The sequence below is a fragment of the Monodon monoceros genome, unplaced genomic scaffold, assembly GCF_005190385.1.
Source record: "Monodon monoceros isolate NGI ecotype Baffin Bay Population unplaced genomic scaffold, NGI_Narwhal_1 Super_Scaffold_19, whole genome shotgun sequence".
NCBI classification, from domain to species: Eukaryota; Metazoa; Chordata; class Mammalia; order Artiodactyla; family Monodontidae; genus Monodon; species Monodon monoceros.
This window is the reverse complement of record NW_021703775.1, coordinates 28209859-28230517: the sequence shown is the minus strand read 5'-3', so window position 1 is coordinate 28230517 and position 20659 is coordinate 28209859. Positions and strand designations below refer to the sequence as shown.

Below are 20659 nucleotides of genomic sequence, written 5' to 3'. Positions count from 1 at the left end.
CCAAGTGAGCTGGCCGCAATTGGCCCTGACAGGCAGCCTCCTGCTTCTGGCTGCAGTTGCGAAAGACTGCCGATTTGGAAAGGGGACCAGAGTCCTGTCCAGGGAAGCAGCACGGAGCCCTCTCTCTTGATTGAGAGCATTCTGTGGCCAAAACCCACAGCCTGCTCTGAAGAAGACCCAGCCCAGGGATGAGTTATTAAAAAAAGTTAAAATCCTTAATAACTGGATTTGTAATATATAACAGTGAAGGCTCAGATTCCAAGAGCAGGGATCTGGCTGTGGTCTTGTTGTCAGGAAGCAAATCAAAATCTGCAGCTTTGGGGCCAGAGCCTGACGAGGGCCAAGTGCCCTGCTGCAGGGCCAGCCGGCCACAGGCTGAGGCGGGTGTGGGTCAGCAGGGCCAGAGGAGAGCAAGTCCTGGGGGTCTGCTGGGCACAGGGCTGGGCCAGCACATTCAAAGGGTCCCAGGCCCAGTAGGATGGATGGAGGATCAGCTGGTCCAGGGAACCGCCCCAGAAGGTGACCTGGTGACCCCTTCATCCCCAGAGGGCTCCCGCCCAGGCCCTGGGGCCCATAGCTCAGCCTCTTTCTTCCCCTGCACTTGAAGGCTAAGACTCATGCCGAGGTCCTGCGTCCTATTTGGTTTTAAGAATCCCCAGGGGCGGGGTGGAGGCAGGTTAGTCTTGCTGCTGCTGCCGCTGGTCCTGCTGGAAGCCTGACGCCTTAGCAAGATTTTTCTGTCTTCTTTGCTGCGGCCGAGCTCCTGCCTGGTATCCCTCATTCAGCCCCCTCCAGACTCCCGGCCTGATCCCTGTGAAGGGCGCCCCAGCCATCCTGGAGGGCTTTGAAAAGCCATGCCGGGAGCTTAGCTTCTGGGCCACTGGCCACAGGGGCCCTCAAAAGTCTGGGAGCAGAGAGGACAGATGGGTGTGTTAGGAAGCCGTCTGGCTGCAGAGAGGTGTGGAGTGGGGAGAGAGGGGCAGGAGAGACCAGCTAGGAGGCCTTTGAGACAGATGTGGTGATGGGGGCCTAGGCTAGAGAGGGAATGGAGAGGGGCGAGTGACTCTGAAGCATGGTGCAAGGACGGCCTCTTCGGTGGGGACTGCCTTCCGGCCAGCACACAGCCCACGCCTGTGTGGGAGACAGTGTCATGAATGAGGTGAAAGGCATCTACCCGGGCTGAGCTCTCCTAGAGCAGATGGAGGACAGTAGGGATGGCTTCCTGGAAGAGGTGACTCTGAGCTCTCTTTGGGGGTCCAGGTGGCAGTGCCTCGGGCTGGGGGTGCGTGTCACCGCGTGGGGCCAGTTTGGTGGGCAACAAGATTTCCCCTCCCCCAGGCTGTTTGCCCACCTGGAGCATCCCTCTCCAGGGGCTCTTGGTTGGGAAGGGGGACTGTTGCATTGTGTCTTTGAGGCTTTGGTGTCTGGGAGACCTGGGTCCTAAACGGGTGGAGGGGAGGGTTTCTTTCCAGCTCCCAGCCTGTCTTTCTGTCTGTCACTTGCTGTTTCCCCTCTTCCTGAGCCTTTCTCTTCCCCTTGTCCAGCTCTCCCTTCGCATTTCCCTTTTCCTCTGTTTGCTCCTTGGCCCAGGCTCCCCCTCTCCCTCCTTCTCCCCGCCTCTTCTGAGCCCTCTGTCTCGTTTCTTTTCCTTTTTGTCTGGAGAACAAAGGCGATCTGCGCTGCCAAGGGGAATGAGTTCAAAGAAACTGCAATTTTAGATTTCCTGAGAAATGGAGAGTGCACAGGCATGTGTGAGTGTGTGCAAATATGTACACTCACGAGAGCATGCACACGTGCACACACACACGCACAAACGGCAGAAGAGATGATGGCAGATTCCTTAATAATTGAGGGCTCCTAGGATGTGGAGCCTGTGCAGAGGAAGACCCCATCTGGGAACCCTTTAGGTGGGAGCAGGGGCTTGTGGTCCTGAACACCTAAGGGGGCGTGGTTCGGAGTATCACCCTTGGTTCTGATGCTCCTGTCATGCTCCGTGGAGTCATGCCCTGGTTGAAAGGAGAGCGTCCTCCGTGGCTTTTGTGCTGTGAGTTGGGGGCCAACCAGATGTCACTCCATCCCCTTCCTAATCCAGGCAACAGGCTATGGCTTTTAGTCTGAGATGTACATGAGGTACTCTCCTGCACCCCCAAATCCTCCAGAAGGAAAAATTTGGTGTTTTGCAATCAGGAGAATAAGCCCAGTGGTCCCCCATCCCCCTATCCCTCCCCCAAGGCTTTAATTTAAAACACTGTTTTTCCTGGGAAGTGTAATTAGAGCAGCATGCTGTTCCTAACGAGCTGGGTGGGGCAGGCAGACAGTGGAGCCCTCCCAGCCCGCCCGGCTGCGCCCACATGGAGCTCCCCGCGGAGCTAGGATCTGAGTGTCCAGAGGGTCACCTGACTGTGCCCTGCTGTGTGAGGAGGGGGTCTGTGGGCTACTGGTGGCAACACTGACCTAGGTGGCTGGAGGGGCCTGCCCACACTTGCCCCAGTCCTGGGAATGCACGTCTGTCTAGTGTGGTGGCCCCTGGGACTGGGAGAGGAAGCCCCCCTCATGGCTCAGGGGCCTCAGTTCCCTGTGCTGAACTGGCCAGCAGGATGGATAGATGAAAGGAGGCAGGAGGTGGATTCTGCTTAAAGTGGGGAGAGAGCCTCATTTGTCCTTGTGTCCTTGTCCTCTTGGTCTGAGCTGTCTCGGTAAGCACCCTGCACACCTGTAGAACCCCATCAGTGTAGAAGCCCCACGTCTGCCCTGCATTCAGGGTGGGTGGGGAGGAACATGGAAGGCATGGACCCCACCATGGAAGGGGTCATCTTATTAGCCTTCTATTGTGTGGCTGCCCCTGAGGTCTGTGGTCCTCGGAGTCCCCCGGCACACACGGGACAGTGAATCAGGATGTCCTGGCGGTGCTTTCAGTCTACACCCACCCCCTCCCAGCCTGGCAGTGCTGATAGGGGTCGCTGCAGCCCACCCCACTGAGGGTCACTGTCCTGGAAGGAGATATCATGCCTCTCAGATGGGCTGGACCAGAAAAAATTGAGAAACTTGGGCACAGGAGTGGCCATCGGGCTGGTGTCACAGGACTCCCAAGCATGACATGTGGGATACCAGTCAGGACCTTGGGCAACCAGAGCCCAGGGTTGCTTAATTAGAGGTAAAAGAAGTCAGAGAGTAGGGTTGTAAAGAGTTTCTGGAGTGGTTGGGGAAATTTTCTGGAGGATGTAGAGTTTGACCTAGGCCCTGAAAGATGTGGTAGATTCTGGAAGATGGCAAAGGAAGCCCATTCAAACAGGGAGGAATGAGCGGGCACGGGGAAAGGAGGGGCTGGTGAGGATGCAAGACTGACACAGGCAAGAGCGTTGGGAAGGATGGGAGAGTGTTGGAGTCGGTTCTTTGTCCCCCATCCCCCTGTCCATTCGCCCTCTGCCATCCCTCCCTCCCTGCCTTCAATAATCTGTTCGTAAGCCTTTATTTATTGGACAGGGGATATAGCTGTTGTCCCCGTGTGCAGAATTGCTGGTTTCACAAGGGACACAGACAAATGAACATACAGGAATGACCCAGCGTGATGTGTCTTTCAATGGGACAAGTTGCTCTGGGAACCGTGGGGTGCTTAACTTAAACCTGGGGCTCCAAGGAACACTTAAGTGGACATGAAGTCCACGTAGGAGGTAGCCAGATGAAGTGGGCAGAAGAGCCAGACAGAGGGACCAGTGAGCTCCAACCTCACAGGTAAAGAGAGTGTGGTGCCTTCTGCAACCTGCTGGCGTTCAGAAGTGGGGGTGCTGTTGAGCGTGGCTGGGGAGGTGGCCCATCACTGCCTGGGGTCCCGGAGGGGAAAGTTGGTGGTGAGAGGCGAGACCAGAGAGGTCAACAGGAGCTAGAAGATGAGGGGCCTTGGAGGCTGCGTCACGGAGTTTGGACTTCATCCTGAGCGGGTGGGTTTTAAACAGAGTGGCATTCTTAGAAAGCCTTCCCTGGTTGCAGAGCACAGCATACATTCATTGGACGGGGATGTGCAAAACCAGATGCAAGAGATCACTTAGGATGAAGCTGGTGAATCCAGGCAAGAGATGGTGGTGACCCAGACCCAGGAAAGAAGATGGGTGGGTGGGCCTGGGAGACGTTTAGGAGACAGAGCCCTAAGGCTTGGGGATCAATCCAGGGGAAGGAGAGTCAAGGGTGGTGTGGCGTTTTTGGCTTGGAGATCTGGGTGGATGGTGGGGCTGGATTCTGAGATGACATTTGAAGAGAGCAGGTTTTTGGCGGGGGTGGGGGGGGGTGGGATCTTAGAGAATCCAGTTTGGGACAAGCTCGGTGTGGGAGGCCAGGAGGACACATGGATGAAGTAGCGGTAAGGTTGGAATGTGAGTGTGGGGCTTAGGAGAGATGTTTGGGAGCGGAAAGCCTAGGGGAGGGCTGGGCAGAGGAGCAGCGGGGAGGCTGCCAGGGAGACACAGCCAGCGGAGGGTAGAGAGGGTGGAGGGGCCAGCGGTAAGGAGCTAGACAGACGGCTTTAGGAAGGAGGACGAGGTCAGCTGGCCAGATGCTGCTGAGGTAGGGAGAGAGATAGGCGCCTGTGAGTTTCCTCTGTGTTGGGCTACAAGCAGGTTGTTGTTAATTTTGGAGAGAGAAGTTTCCAGGGAGGGGGTGCAAGGGGCGGAGCGAGTGCACTGGGCAGAGGGCTGTGTGGAAGCGGGGGAGAGGCGGGGGAGAGGCAGGGAATGGAGGCAGCCTTTTTCAGGAAGAGAGAGAGGGGAGGGTGGCGACTGCAGGAGAGGACACAGAGAGAAGGTGTGGATGAGATACCGTCTTGAGACTGTCTTTAAATGCAAGGAAAAAATCCAGCAGATAGGTGGAAAATTGCGCACTGGATGAGACCGGGTTAGGGAGCCAGAGCACGTGGCAGCGTAGATGCGCAGTGATAATGAGAGGTCCTACAGGCGGGGCGGTGCGCACAGTGGGGAGGGGACAGAGGACTTGGTGGCAGCTGGCAGGTGTAGGGGAGCCCCTGCAGAGGCAGGGATTCTGGGGAATGGCAACAAGGTGCAGGGAGCAAGGATGTCCTGGGACCCCTGAGGACGGCATGGTGGATGGAGGTGGCCTTGGGATGAGACTGGGGGCCTTGTGCCTCATAAGCTGCCCTGCGGATGCGCCTCTAACCGCTGTCTCTGCTTGTCTCTCCCTCCTGCCGGCCGGGCCTGGCGCTCCACAGCTGTGTGCACCCGCCGTCTTCCTCCAGGGCCTCCTGCAAACGGTACTGGAGCCCAGTCTTCTCCAGTTTCTTGGTCCCTGTCTTCCTCTGTAAGCAGGTTCCTGTGGTGGGGAGCCTGCGCGTCTGCACAGAGAGAGGAATATCCTCACAGGGGACCTGGAGGAGCCCAGAGGGAAAGCGGGACGTGGAAGTGAGGGACAAAAAGGAACCAAAGGGACACTGCCCAGAGTCTGGGGACCTGGAGAGGAATGTTCTGGGGGAAGTATATTCATGAATTTTCCTGGGTGATTTCAGGACAACATTGCAGCCCTATGAGAAAGGCTTGGTCTTTCTGCCTCCCCACCCAGGAGCCCGGGGCTGTTCCCTCCCTGACCTCTTCTATTTGTCCCTTTCGTCATGGGCTTTTGGCCCTGGGTCCACTGTGGGTTGGGCATCAGCCTTGAGCAGGCCACCAGCAGGCCTTCAGGCATAACCTTTTTCAAAAAGAGGCGACCCCTGCTGCACAGCTGTTGCAGTAGGTGGCCTTGGAGTGCCAAGTTTGGACGCCAAGCCAGGCGTCCCCAGAGCAGCCAGGCCACCGCGGGCTCTGCCTCCAGCCTCCAGGGGCACCATTCATGTGGATTGTGACGTGCACAGCACCCCCTGGAGTTGTGCCCGTGGCAGCCCTGCTCATCACTCTTTCTCCTGATGGCTCCCGCTGCTCAGCCAGTCTAAAGATATCATGTCACCTGCATTGTGGGTCTGGAGGAAGACGATGAATTCCTTCACTCTGTGCTCTGGGGACGTAGGGATAGTTCTGAAGCCAGCGTTGTTTTGAGAGGTGCCTCTGATGGCTCAGCTCTGCTCAAGTCCCTGGGGGATCACCAACAACATGAGTGATGGAAACAGTGGCACCACCAACAATACAGTGATCATTTTAGTCACTGCTGTTTATTAAGCACCTTCTATGTGCCAGAAACTCTTTATATTTGTTCTCTTGTTAAATTCTCAGACCAATTCTGTAAGAGTTTCGTTATCCCGGATTTTCATGTGAGGGTACTGAGTCACAGAGGTTGAATAATTTGCCCAAGGTCAAATAGCTCAGGAGCTGCAGGGTTAAGACTAGGACCAGGGTCTGGTTTGATTCTAGAAATGAGCTTCTTACCACCACAGGTCACGAAGCGTAGCATCATCAGTGTGTCGTTGGCAGGAGTGACAGCTGGGATTGGCTGTGAAGTGGTGAGGCGGGAGGAAGCTGGTGTGTTTCAGTCCTCCAGCTGCTCCCACCATCTGCGTCAGAGCATCTGTAGATGGATGCACCATCCTTTGAGAAGGAACCCAGAGCAAGTCACTTGGAGAATGAATCCAATGATTCCATTGCTTATTAATGCAATTACCTGAGGCAAGCTCTGTAAAGCACACAGCACAGCCCTTCTATTTATAGTTAACATTTCCTGAGTGTCAGGGCCTCCATGTATGGATGTGCAGGTTGTGCACTGCGGAAGAGCACTGGGTCTAAGGGGGTGCGATTTCCAGTGCAGACATCATGTATTTTAATTTATTATAACAATTTCCAGTAGGTGGCAGTAAAGTGTCTTGTTCTAATAAACTAGTAAACTATGATGATTTTCTGACGTGGAAGTTAAGAGTTTTAAGAAAGGGTCCTCCTTCTCTAGTTGTCACAGAGGTGCCATGTGGGCTCCTATTGAGAGTTTACATGAACCAGACACTCTTCTAAATGTTGTATTAACTTCTCCAAGCCTCACACTAACCTTTAGAGGTTGATAGTTTTGATAATTACTTTATAGATGAAGAAAATTGAGCCACAGAGAAGTGAAATAACTTATTTTACTCAGTAAGTAGTGGAGTCAGGATCCATACCCAGAGCCCGTGTTTCTAACCACTGTCAGACTTGGTAGTTGTCTAATCCACAGTAAAACCTGCCTCCATTGCCCCGCCTGCTTCCCTACGTATTTCTTCAGGACTCTTGCCCAAGTCTTTTTGGCAAACCCATAGCAGGTAGGGTTGACACAGGCCACGCTCATCTCTGGTCCGTGGTGTGAAGGAGCCTCCCCAGTAGGCCCTTTGGTGCCCGTGGTTGGTGGGCCTTGCTGTCCCCTTCTCCTATTTGTAAATACCCCTTCTGGCCCACAGTGCAAGCATTCTGTTCAGATGTGTCACACCTCAGGACAGGTGTGAGTTTGGGGCTGGAGATGGAACACCAGGGCGGTGGTAAGTTGGGAGGGTCTGAGCCAGGAGGCAGGAGAACCAGGCTAGCAGGAGGGCACGTGGTCCTCTCGGGGCTGAGAGGGGCTGAAGTAGACGTGTCAGGTTGGACGGGGCAGTGCATGTGTGTGCACGTGTGTGCACAAGTGTATGTGTGACAGGGACGGGGTCACCCTGAGTAGCTCGTTGGTGGGAGGAGGGGTGCCCCAGGGCTCATTTGAAACAGGATCACCTGAACCCTGGGCCAAGGTGCTATAATTGTGATCCTGGAGAAGATGGTGCTTGAGAAACTGACTTTGCTCTCTCATTTCTGTCTGCCCGGTTGCCCACTTTTGTGTCCTCGCTGCTCTGTTTCTGTGTCTCTCCACACGTCCTTCTTTCCATCCCGTCTGTCCTCCTTTCTTGTCTTTCCACCTTGGTCTCCCTCCTGCCTTTGCCTCCATTCTACCTGCTGCCCTGCAGTCGGAGGACACGGACCTACCCTATCCGCCACCCCAGAGGGAGGCCAACATCTACATGGTCCCCCAGAACATCAAGCCTGTTCTCCAGCGAACCGCCATCGAGGTGAGCCCGCCCCCGTGGTGGGGTGGGAACTGTGGGCAGCCGGGCCCTTCCTCTTCCTGGCCCAGCCTTTCTGGGGCCTGGGGCCTTCCCAGCTGCTGTCCTCACTCCGTGCCCCCAGATCCTGGCGTGGGGCCTTCGGAACATGAAGAGCTACCAGCTGGCCAGCGTGTCCTCCCCCAGCCTGGTGGTGGAGTGCGGGGGCCAGACCGTGCAGTCCTGTGTCATCAAGAACCTCCGGAAGAACCCCAACTTTGACATCTGCACCCTCTTCATGGAAGTGGTGAGCCCGACCTCCCCGCCGTCCCCTTCCGGAGTCCTGGTGGTTAGAATTTCCTTGCGGCCCCAGGCGGCCTGGGGTCTGGCTCCCTGCGGGATTCTGAGGGGGTCATGGCATCGCTCCCACCTCACTGGAGAATGGGAGGAAATGCTCTCTCCTCCCTGGAGGAGTTGAAGCCTGCGAGCAGTGCAGAGGGGGCCAGCTCGGCCCCTCCTCCTCAGATCCTGAGTCCACGGAACTCCCAAGGACCCATCCGTGGCTGTTTCCCCTCTCAGGGCCGGCCTCAGCCCCCTGGTGCTCCCTGCCAGGGCTCTGAGCTTCCAGGATTCCTCCAAACCTTCCAGGACCTGGTCCTCCCCCAGCCTGGGCCCCCACAGAGGGGCTCACCCCCGCGGCCCTCAGGCCTCAGCTCCCTCCAGCAACCTGGGTTGCCTGGGCCTAGTGACCAGAGTAAGGCAAGTCTGAGGAAAGGAAAATGGTTTGCAAGATGAAAGTACTATAGAAATTCCAGGCCCAGTGGCTGTCAACAGGAGCCTCCTCTTGGCTGAGCCAAAGCCGCCACCGAAGGAGAGCATATAAATTATTTCAAGTTGTGTTCAAAGTGCTTTTAGGGTTGGGGGGAGAAGAATCTGGGTCTGGAAGCCAACTCTTGAGTATCCACTTGGGGGGGGTCTGTCTGCGAGTAACGTTGAGTCCCGGGCCAACTTCTCCCTTCTTCCCTTCCCCGGCCAGTGAGGGTTCAGGGAAAGTAGACTTGTTTTAACTTTAGGCTGAGCTGCATGTGTTTGGAAGGTAAAACTGTGAGGGAAAAGTCGGCCTCTGCATACAGCATTTAAGAGGCAGACAGAAGGGGCGTGTGGCTTCTGCTCCACTGGCCAGCTCCTGGGCTTGGCAAACCACCCGTTTGGATCGCTGGCTCTTGGGGGTTATGTGTGGGTTGAGAGCATTTTCTGCACCTTGGACTTGCCCTGGGAAGAAGGGCTCGCCTTCCTCTGAGACCTCCCAGAGATGGGGTCAGGCTGCTGCCCAGAGCTTCCCTCCCCCTCCACCCAGATGCTGCCCAGGGAGGAGCTCTACTGTCCCCCCGTCGTGATCAAGGTAATTGATAATCGCCAGTTTGGCCGCCGGCCTGTGGTGGGCCAGTGTACCATCCGCTCCCTGGAGAGCTTCCTGTGCGACCCTTACTCAGAGGAGAGTCCGTCCCCACAGGGCGGCCCAGGTAGGGGAGGGGCTGTTGACGGGGGGGCGGGGAGGCAGAGGGGGCTGGGACAGGTGGACTTCCCAGCTTACCGGGCCCTGAATGAGATGACCTGAGATGACCGGAAGGACGGGTGGGAATCTCGTCTCCCTCAGGGCACCATCTGGCCCTGGGCTGGGCCCACCAGGAGAGGTTGTGGGGGTGGATGCTGGGGTGGGGTGTGGTGCGGAAAAGGCCGAGGGAGAGGGAGATTCAGGGATCAGTGGGATGAGGAGGGAGCTAGAGGGAGAACTGGGGAGACGGGGAGCGTGACGGGATCCGGGAGAGGGAAGGATGGCTGGGAGGAAGAGGGAGACACGGAGTGAAAAGTGTGGCAAGACAGAGGGCCGAGTCTTGTGTCTCAGGAGGGGTGAGCCCCTGAGGGAGCCCCCTCTCAGGCCTGGACACTGCTCCCCCTACAGATGACGTGAGCTTACTCAGTCCTGGGGAAGATGTGTTGATTGACATCGACGACAAGGAGCCCCTCATCCCCAGCCAGGTACGATGGGTCCCCGGGGACAGACACTGGCTCCTTCCAAGAGCTGGCTTGCTTGCCCTCTCCCTGCCCCTTGCCCTCCCTTCCTTATCACACGGCCTCCATAGGACACTCTCTGCAGCCTGGTGGCTGGACACCTTACAGATGGACGGCCCCAGTTAGGAACTTTCATTCTGGTTGGGAGCAGGTTGGGGGTTGCAGGGGAGACTGTGTGTGGTCTTCTGGTCAAGACCCAATCATTTCCCCCAAAGCATATGAGAAAAATGGCCCCACTACCTGGAGGGCTCTCTCCTGGAAATCACCCAGGAAATCAGGGTGGAAGGAGCGAACGAGAGAGAAGGAGGACAGGGTGGGGAGTGACCGGTAGCCTCTGGGGTGCCCCAGCCCCATCGCCTTACCCAGCTAGGGCCCTCCTTGGGGGGAGATTCATCTATGGGCTTGTGCTCTGTGGCACCTGGCAGGCAGCTTGAAGGAGGGGTGTGTGTCCAAGCCAGTGGTCCCTCTCACCCCATTCCCTCCACCTGCAGGAGAGGAAGGGGGCCAGGAGAGGGGCCTTACTGCAAGGGTGTCCAACCCTGTCGGCAGGTAAGAGGCAGCCCCTGGCTATGTGCTCCACAACAGGGCGAGCTGGTGACCCAGACACCAGTGCCAAACAGCATGGCAAGAGGTCTGTGGCATCTCTTATTGAGGGGGAAAGCGCTCTCTTCACCTTGGGCCCTGGGGTGGCTCAGGGTCCTGTACGGCTGAGACCAGCCAGTCCTTCCTGCAGTGGAGATGGAAAGAGACCTCACTGTGGGCACCAGCCTTGAATAGCTCTGTTCCAAGTTGTCACCCTCTGTTCCAGGTTGTCACCCTCCTCTCAGCTTCTCTTGATTCTGGCCGCGCCCCTGGCACTTGGGGCTCCCAGAGCTTCTGGGCTGCCCGGAGGCAGAGCCTCCCAGCCTGTGTAGACAGTACTTGTGCTCAGGCTCACAACCTGTTTGTTCACTGGGGAGGGGGTGGCATTTTGGGAGGGTTTTATTTTTTTCTAAACCATCAGTCAAATATTAGCCTTGAGAGCAAGAGAACAAACTTGGGTGTTGGGTTGGGCTCGGGATCCTCGAGACTCTCCCCGAGATGTGCTTGCAGGGGCTTCCCTCTGACATTTAGGGCTGATTTCTGCTTCTTTCTCACGCGCTCATCTCTTTCACCTTTCTGCCACTTCCATGGGGACGTTTCTGGTGTTCAGTCCTGGGCCTTGCTGCTGCTGAGACGAGAGCTTCATAGCTGCTTTATAGTTCTCTGGTGCTAAGCGTCCTCAGAAGCCCCCAGCTCTCCGTTTCTCCCGCCTCTATGGCTCTCCAGGGCCCCACCCCAGCACGCTTTCTGCTGGGAGCACCTTCTGGCCAGCTCCCAGTCATTCTTTAAGACTCAGCCCAGGTGTGGTCACCTCCTTCCAGGATTCTGCCTGGCTCCTCCACTTCTTCTGCAAGTCCTGTCTCTATCTTGGTCACTGCGCTTGCCTTAAGTCGTGCAGCATCTTTCCTAGACTAGGCTCAGGGAAGTGACTAGGGCTCATTCCTCTTTGTGTCCCCAGTGACCAGCACAGGGCCTGACTTAGAGGAGGCGTTCGAAGAAAGTCTGCCTGGGTGGATGGGTAGATGGATGGATGGGTGGATGGATGGATGGATGGATGGGTGGATGGATGGATGGATGGATGAGTGGATGGATGCATAAGTAGATGGGTGGCTGGGTCGATTACCTGCCTACTCTCTGTAGGGGTCTAAGGAGGAGCTTCTCTTGACTGGGGAAACCCAAATGGAAATTGCAAGTACACAGAATTCAGCTACACTCAAGGCTAGTACCTTCTGGCCTGGGTGGGTGTTCGTAGCTGAATCAGGCAGCTAATTAGCCCCAAGCTCCGGGCGCCCAGTGCTGGCTCCCGCTTCCCCCACCCCCGTCAGCGGGCCGTCTGAGTCTGTGCAGGGAAGCGTAGAGCTGGCCCAGCAGGATTTCCGTTCTGTGTGTGCTGCCCTCAAAATGTCTACAGACTCAGATGGGGAGGGACTCTCTTGGGTCCTGCTGGCTACAAGCACAACCAGAGGCAGACGGTGAGGAGGCCCAGGCTGGACGTCCTTACAGCGTTGACATGAGTGAACCGGGGCCCGGGGTCTGAGCCAGAGCAGGGGCTGCACTCTTGGTGGGAGCATGCGGCTAGAGCTGCTGGCTGGGCAGAGGGCGGGGAGCTGAGGTTCGGGCTGGTGGAGGCATGCCCGCGCGGGGAGGGCCTGGGCTCACAGGACCTCGGAGGTCGGTAGGGAGAGGAGGAAGTGAGATCCGCCTGCTCTGGTGGGGGAGGTTTGGACCCTGCCCTCATCGAGCTCCCCGTCTGATGGAGGAGACATAACCCTATTCTCAAGGAGCCCCGAGGCCCGCAGGGAGATCAGTCCCAGTCTTCGGGAAACCCTGTCCTGATGGGGTCTTCTGGGGGCTTGGGGAAAAAGCAATTTTGTATTGTGCTTTTCTCTGAGATCGTTGATCCGATCTGGCTGGCTCAGGAGATCCTTCCCTCACTCTGTCTTGCACATCTCCTGTGCAGGACTTGGGAGGACCGGGTATCTTGGGGCTGATCCAGGAGGCTGTGGGTTCCAGATCCAGTGGTTTTCCAGATAGTTCTGGCTGGGCTCTTGTCCCCTCGCCCCTTCCCCAGTGCAGATAGGATAGGGATGAGAAGGAGGGATGAGAAGTCTGGGAGAACTTGGATTTTGCTGGCTCCTGTTTGTGCAGCCCGTGTCTCTAGGCCGCCCGTATTGTTCCCCCCCCCATCATGCGGCCCCTATCGCTGTGCTCACCAGCTCTGGCTGTGGACCCAGCAGAAGGCTCCTCCCCAGCTCCAAATGCTCTCGTGCCACATTCGGCTTCTGTTTAAGTCCCTCCCGTCTCCTTGCTCAGTTGCCTCTTCTCTGCTGAAGAACCTTCTCACCATCGTCCGCCAGTTTCTGGGATGAGCTGCCACACACTAGAAAAAGATACCCCAGACTTTCCTGATGCTTGTGCCATTGGCTGACAACCACGGCCAAGCATTTCTCAGGTTTCTAGAAATGTTTCAGTGTCTGTCAAGAGTGGCCAGTTCTAGAGCTGATCTGAAATGGATGTATGAGGCAGAACTGTCCACTTGGCCTTTTAGGGCTTGTAGGTGGGCACCTGTCTCTGGGAGTAGAGAGATGCCTGGCCTCCTGGACTCTTCTCTGTGGCGGGGGGCTGGGATGAGATCAACTCTCGCATAGCAACCCCACAGTGTATTCTTGGTCTGTGTGGCTGTCTTTGTGTAGATTTTAGAGCCGTAGTCTGGGGATGGTGGTAGTGTGGGTGTGTGTGGTGTGTGTGCACATGGGTGTGCGTGAGAAGTGGGGTGGGGGGCTGGGAGCAGATATGTGTGCAAGCGTAGTGGTGGTGCTGCAAGCATCGTGGGCTTGACACCTAACTTGCTGAGGGCAGGCTGGGGGTTTCCTCTGAGAGGGGCACAGAGGTGTTTCCTTCCGTCTAGTGCTCTGCTTGAGATAAAGGATATATTCATTTTTCTCTGATTATAAATTGTCCATTATATAAAGTTTGGAAAATATAGGAAAATAATGAACAGATAGGTGTTGCCTCCAGCCAGGAGCACGCTGTGAATGAACTGCTCCCAACGTGGCCTCCTCTGTCCTTCCCTTCCCCCCCTGCTGCTCTCTCTGTCTCTGATTCTGCCTCTGAGTATGAATCAGGCTCTACTTTTATGTTTCAAACAAACTTGGGGTCTTTGTCGACTAGTCTGCTGGTTCTTGGTGTTCTCATGATGGAAATGGGAAGAGAAGCAGTGCAGGAACACACCCAGAGTGGGCTTCCCACCATTTCCTAGGGGGTCTTGAGGCTCATGTAGAGGTGGCACCCCCTGCCCATCCCACACATCACCTACCTTCAGGTCAAGGGTGATGCTTGCCTATCATTCTGAGAGATCACCCTGGGTAGGGGTCTCCTCTTGAAGTCAGGCCGTGGGGTGGAGAACATGTGTGTGTTGAGGAGGGATAAAGAGGAAGAGCGCTCTCGGGAAGTCTTCCCTCTGGCTGACAGAGGAGGGCTATGTTGCAGATCCAAATGAGATGAACAGAGTGATAGCAAAGCAATGAATGCTTGATTAGCAAGGACACCAAGATCTTGGACTCTGGGCCCTACAAGGTCAGCGTGGGCTAAGTCATCAGGAAAGCTTCTCCCAGGGGGCCGGCGAGAGGGGTTAGAACAGCAGAGGGGAGAGGAGGCCTTTCCTGGTGGGCAGAGGAGCTGGGGCAAAGGCTTGGTGGTGGGAGGTGTGAGTGTGTGTGTGTGTGTGTGTGTGTGTGTGTTGACAGCATGTGTGTTGATTGCATGTGTTTGATGGTGTAATGTGTGTGTGTTGACAGCATGTATGTTGATTGCATGTGTTTGATGGTATATTGTGTGTGTGTGTTGACAGCATGTATGTTGATCGCATGTGTTTCATGGTATAATGTGTATGTGTGTGTTGACAGCATGTGTGTTGATCGCATGTGTTTGATGGTGTAATGTGTGTGTGTGTTGACAGCATGTGTGTTGATCGCATGTGTTTGATGGTGTAATGTGTGTGTGTGTTGACAGCATGTGTGTTGATCGCATGTGTTTGATGGTGTACTGTGTGTGTGTGTTGACAGCATGTGTGTTGATCGCATGTGTTTGATGGTGTACTGTGTGTGTGTGTTGACAGCATGTGTGTTGATCGCATGTGTTTGATGGTGTAATGTGTGTGTGTGTTGACAGCATGTGTGTTGATCGCATGTGTTTGATGGTGTAATGTGTGTGTGTGTTGACAGCATGTGTGTTGATCGCATGTGTTTGATGGTATAATGTGTATGTGTGTGTTGACAGCATGTGTGTTGATCGCATGTGTTTGATGGTGCACCGAGTGTGTGTGTGTGTGTGTGTGTGTGTCTGATGGGCCTGGGAGGCTGTAGGGGAAACTCAGGCTAGCGTGCAGGAGGCATCAGGAGGCCTGCTCCCCACACCCGTGGGGTGGGGTGGGGTGGGGTGCTGGGGCCAGCTGCTCCCCGGCTCCCAGCTCGGGCTAATTTTGAGCCACCTGCTCCAGTTTTAGTCTCTGGGACGCCGTGAAGGTGGGAACGTGCTCCCAGAACTGGAGCGGCAAATTATGTCCAAATCCCAAAGGGGAACATGTAATTTCGGAAGCTGGCCCAGACCTTTGGAGCACTATGTTTAGCTTTATTTTTTCTCCCTCTTGCACTGGTGAACTGCCGGTTTCCCTCTCACCTTTCTAAAAACGAACTGTATTAAAAATAACAATAAGGCTTCTGTGAGGTTCAGGATGAGAACAAGAGGGGCAGAGCTACTGCCTGGCTGGGCCAGTCTCTGGGCAGCTGGGGGCTTCACGTGGAGTTCATCTGGTCGATTCCAAGGGCTTGGCCTCCTGGGGAGTCTCCCAGAGCCCCCTGCCCCAGACTCAAAGGAAGAGAGGGTCCCGCTGGTCTGCTCATGCCTCCACCATATCCCCCAAGCCTGCCTTCCTGGACCGTTTGCTCTCTCTTAAACTGGCAGTGCTGCCTTATTCCTCTACCCTTCACACTTGCTGTCTCTCTGCCTAGAAGGCATCTCCTGGCCTCATCCACCTAGACTGGTACTCGTCCACCCACAGCTCCATCACCACCTCTGGCACTATTGTAGTGGCCCTGAAAAAGTCACCCTACCTTCAGTCCTGACCCCAACAAGGCCCTCCTGGACCCTGCACCCTATAAATTATGGATTCACTGTACTAGGAGATTGCAGGCAAGGATCTGATGCCAGAAAAGAATGCAACAAGGTTTCTGTAGTATAGGGGTGGTGTGTTTATGAGACTCTTAAAGCTCCCCTGGTTTTGGGGAAGCCACATGATGCCCTGGTTTTTGTCCTTGAGGACAGAAGACTCAGAAACCTGCATTGGTTTAGGAATAGTGCCCAAGCAGGGGTTTGTGTGACTCAGTTGTTAGAAGAAACCACCAGGGATGATGGGGAGCTTGGAGTATGTCTGAGGTCAGGAAGTTTGAAAGGCAGGGAGGGCATGTGAGAGTGGCATGGAGTCAGTGGTGCCAAGGGCAGTGAGAAAGCAGGCATGAGACAGGTATTGGCTGAGCCCCTCCCACGTGCCTCACCTTGTCCTAGGTGTGCATGGCCTTCACGTCATCCATACTCGCTGCTGCTCTGTGACAACACACGGCTTTGTTCCCATTCTCCAGATGGAGATGCTGACTCAGAGAGGTCAGGGGGCTTGTCCAAGGTCACATAGCTGGTAAAGCAATGAGGCCAGGATTTGGAGCCACACTTGTCCAACTCCAAAGCACACGTTTCTCCCACAACTTTTGCAGCCTCCCTGGAGAGAGAGCACAGGGTGCCTGGTTGGAGAGCTCTACTTCCTCGGGATCATGCAGTTTTCCCTGGTTTCTCTAATCCTGTTGCTAACCAGCGTGTTTAATTTGTAGCTTGCAGATGGTCTGTCGGGCTTCGCCCCCACTAACATGGCGTCTTCTCCATCCAGTCGTCATGTATGTATTGTTTACCTATTTGTGGGCACCTTGATTTTCCCGGGGGGGCTGAGTGGGGGTAAGGAGTTAGGAAGGGAACAGAGGAGGTGGGGATGGGAGGGGAAGAAAGGAGTTTTCTGAGCCCTGGCAGAAAACAGTTACCTGTCCTGTGTGGTGATGGAGGGGTAGGGAGAAAACTGAGGGAAGATTTGCAGAAACAGACATCCCTGAATTATCTCTCAGTGCATCCTGGGATTTACCTTAATCCTGTTTCCCTGCATGGGGTAGCATGGGCCAGTGGAAACAGGGAAGTCTCTAGACCCTGACCGCTGGGACGTGGGACACAAGAGGCCTCTGTGGGCAAAGGCAGATTGATTTTCTCTACTCCTCCCAGAGACATGAAACGTGTGTGACTGCGGAAACCTGGCTGTCCCCAGCAGATTCTGAGAGCTCTGCTGGGGCCCACAGTTCACTCCTGCATTTGCCAGGAGGGATACTTCTGTCCTCCTGGGCTGATTCCTTAGGTATTATCTTTATGGGTCGAGGGTCCTTCAACATGCACTCATGAAGTCAAGGGGAGCCCCAGACTTGTAGGGGGGACATAAGAGATAGGACTTGCTGAAAGTTAAACTCCATTCATGGTGCCAAGAGGAGGCATTGCTGTGTTGGGTGTTTTATGGCTTCTAGGCAGAGGCACTCTACATTTTAAATGTTTTCTGATTTATCTATTGTAGAAAATATAGAAAACACAAAAAAGTGTAAGGCAGAAAGTTAAAACCACCTGTGTTCCTACCAGTTGGAGATAAGCACTGTTAAGACTTTGATGTGCCTACATTTTTAGATATCTCTTATGCACATGTGCATACTTTTATTTTTTTACAAAATCAAGATCTTATTGTACTTTTTAAAAAATCTGCATTTTCTTGTACTTAAAATGTAGTATAAATGTTTTTCCATGTCTTTATATTCTTTAAAAAATGGTTGCATGTCATGCTGTTGTATGGACATCCATAAACTATCCCCCTATCATTGGACATTTTATTTCTTAATTTCCACTATTGTCTTATTTTTTGTCCCTTAGAGGAGTTATTTTTAGTTTACTTTAAATAGGTCTAGTCCATTTCTTGTTAAGTTTATTCCTAGGCATTTTATAGTGTTTGTTGCTGTCTGAATGGAATATCTTTTTTTTTCTTAGGACTTTGTATAACTAGCTATTGCTAGAATATAGAAAATGAATATTTTTGTATATTTACTTTGAAACAGACTCTTTGTTAAGTACCTTTATTACTTCTGACAGTGGTTAATTGATTCGGTTGAGTTTTTCAGGTAGATAAGATTGTCTTCTTCAAACAATAATAAACATGTCATTTTCTAATAGCTATACCTTATTCCTTTTTCCAGAATGACATTTGATAACGGAGTTGCTAGCGAGCAAACTTATTTAGTTACTGATTCTAATGAGAAGGTCTCTGTCATTTTTCCATTATGATAATGGTTGGTAGTTTCAGATAGATATTCTTGATTTTGTCAGGTTGTGTCCTGTATTATTAGTTTATTAATAACTTAAAAATTAGATATGGAAGTTTAATATTGGGCTGGCCAGAAAGTTCGTTCGGGTTTTCCCATAACATCTTATGGCCAGCCGATATTATCCAATGGCATTTGGCATTTATCAAGATGATCATTTTGTTTTCCATTGTCCGTTTTATATATATATATTATATTATATATATATATATATATATATATACACACACACACACACACACACACACACTTATATATATGTATGTATACTTGTCCTGCATTCCTGGGGTAAACCCAAATGAGTCAATTGGTCATGGTATTATAGTTGACTACAATTGAAGTCCTCTTATGCAGTCCATCAAGATAGGTAGTTGGTTGGCTAATTAAAGTCGGTTAAATAGGGACTCACTAAAAGTCAAATATAAGTACCACGAACATTTCTTTTTAATCATATCCATGTATCTTCATTTGACAATCATTTGACATGTGCCAAGACCTCTTTGAATTTGGATCTGCTATTCAAATGTCATGTTGTCTTTCCAGTATAAACCACATTCATAATGCATTAGGTATGATTTTTCCTTTAGGTTTATTAAAGTTTGATGAGCTCTTAATGATAGCTGCAAAAGACTCTGAACATGGAGTTCTTTTTAACATTTCAGATCCCCCTCACCTTTTTGTCCACCTCACTCATACTTAATTTTCATAATTAAAAAAAATCAACATTTTCATTTTCATAGATAAAATGCCCTTTCTTTTTAAATTCAAATTTTATATATTTTTATAATATTTACTTATTGATCTAATTACTGTATTAGTACAACTGGCATAAACAGATTTGGGAACAAACAATTAACTCTTGGTAAACATACAGCTCATCTGCTGGGAGCTGCAGTGGATAAATTAGATTAGCTGCAGGCTTGCATCTGCTCTGGACCTTAGATCGTTAGCAGAGAGAATGGGTAGCATTTGTTAATCCTGGTTAAGGGGAAGTTTGTAAGGATAACTTCTAGTATATATTACTGAGTTAGATTTGTTATTATTTATATGGGATTTTTGCATCTTTATTAATAAGTATTACTTTTAGGTTGTCTTTGTTAGGTTTTGATATCAAGGTTATAATAGTTTTATAAAATATTTTTTGAAGTGTACTCTCATTTCCTGTGCTCTTGAACAGTCTCTGTGGCAGGAGAATGATTGTTTAAAGGTTTGAAAATACATGAGAGCCATTCTTTATGAATATGAATTATGCAAGTTGAAAATTACATGATATAAACATTTTAATAGTCTTGCTTTATGTATAAAATGTGTAATACTGTGAATCAATCTACATTTAAAAAATGATTAACAGTCATGAAATTTAAAAGGTGGTGGCCAAATGAATTGTATTTATGATTTAGCTGGTAAACAGGATACCCATCATCTTTTTTTGAAAATGGTGTTATATGATGTAAGTTTTGAATTTTAGAAGATCTTCAGGAATGCATACCTTATACAATTGTATAAGATGCATCTGCTCTGTACTCATTTGTAAGACTGGGCCTAGCACCATCTTTGGGAGGGGATTCTTTGATCATTTTCTACTTCTTCAATCAATTTAGTGCCTTAGATGTCTTCAGATATTGCTTATTACATTAGTATATATTTATACATATTCCTATAATAAAAGAAAATCCTTCTGTATCTGTTCTGTTTTTTATCCTCATTTCTAATTTTGTAATTTATGTTTATTGTTTGTTTGTTTTTTTAACTTCATTAGGCTTAATAGCATTTCATCAATTTTATGGTTGTTTTTCATCCAAAGAACCAGCTCTTTAAATTTTTTTGATTCTTCTGTGTACTTTTTTTCCGTGTTTTTTTTTTTTTTTTTTTTTTGGCGGTACGCGGGCCTCTCACTGCTGTGGCCTCTCCCGCCGTGGAGCACAAACTCCGGACATGCAGGCCCAGTGGCTATGGCTCACGAATGCAGCTGCTCTGCGGCATGCGGGATCCTCCCAGATCGGGACACGAATCCGCGTCCTCCACACCGGCAGGTAGACTCCCAACCACTGCGCCGCCACCAGGGAAGCCCTTCTGTGTACTTTTAATTTCTTTTTCTTTTTTATTATTTCCTTTTCTTGTCTGATTGCACTGACTGGGACCACAAGTTTAATATTCCATGTAACTGATAATAGTATTCTTATCTGCTCTAATTTAAAATGGAATATATTTTTTGAATTTTATTTTATTTATTTTATACAGCAGGTTCTTATTAGTTATCTATTTTATATATATTAGTGTATATATTTCAGTCCTAATCTCCCAATTCATCCCACCACCACCACCTCCCCGCCCCCCCCAACTTTCCTCCCTTGGTGTCCATGTTTGTTCTCTACATCTGTGTCTCTATTTCTGCCCTGCAAACTGGTTCATCTGTACCATTTTTCTGGATTCCACATGTATGCGTTAATATACAATATTTGTTTTTCTCTTTCTGACTTAGTTCACTGTGTATGACAGTCTCTAGGTCCATCCACATCTCTACAAATGATCCAATTTCATTCCTTTTTATGGCTGAGTAATGTTCCATTGTATATATGTACCACATCTTCTTTATCCA

At 51.7% G+C, this 20659-nt stretch overlaps 1 protein-coding gene across 13 annotated transcripts in view; it reads left to right on the top strand.

Annotated features, from left to right (window-relative positions):
• DYSF (dysferlin) overlaps window positions 1–20659 on the top strand; it is a 222354-nt gene that overhangs the window by 142726 nt on the left and 58969 nt on the right. For 8 of the 13 annotated variants that reach the window (XM_029231975.1, XM_029231971.1, XM_029231968.1 and 5 more), the window contains 5 exons: window positions 7883–7984; window positions 8103–8264; window positions 9315–9480; window positions 9921–9997; window positions 16492–16554. In XM_029231975.1, the coding sequence (XP_029087808.1) occupies window positions 7883–7984; window positions 8103–8264; window positions 9315–9480; window positions 9921–9997; window positions 16492–16554 (570 nt within the window). The remainder of the gene's footprint in view (window positions 1–7882; window positions 7985–8102; window positions 8265–9314; window positions 9481–9920; window positions 9998–16491; window positions 16555–20659) is intronic. The other 5 variants (XM_029231978.1, XM_029231973.1, XM_029231969.1 and 2 more) reach the window with 1 other exon arrangement.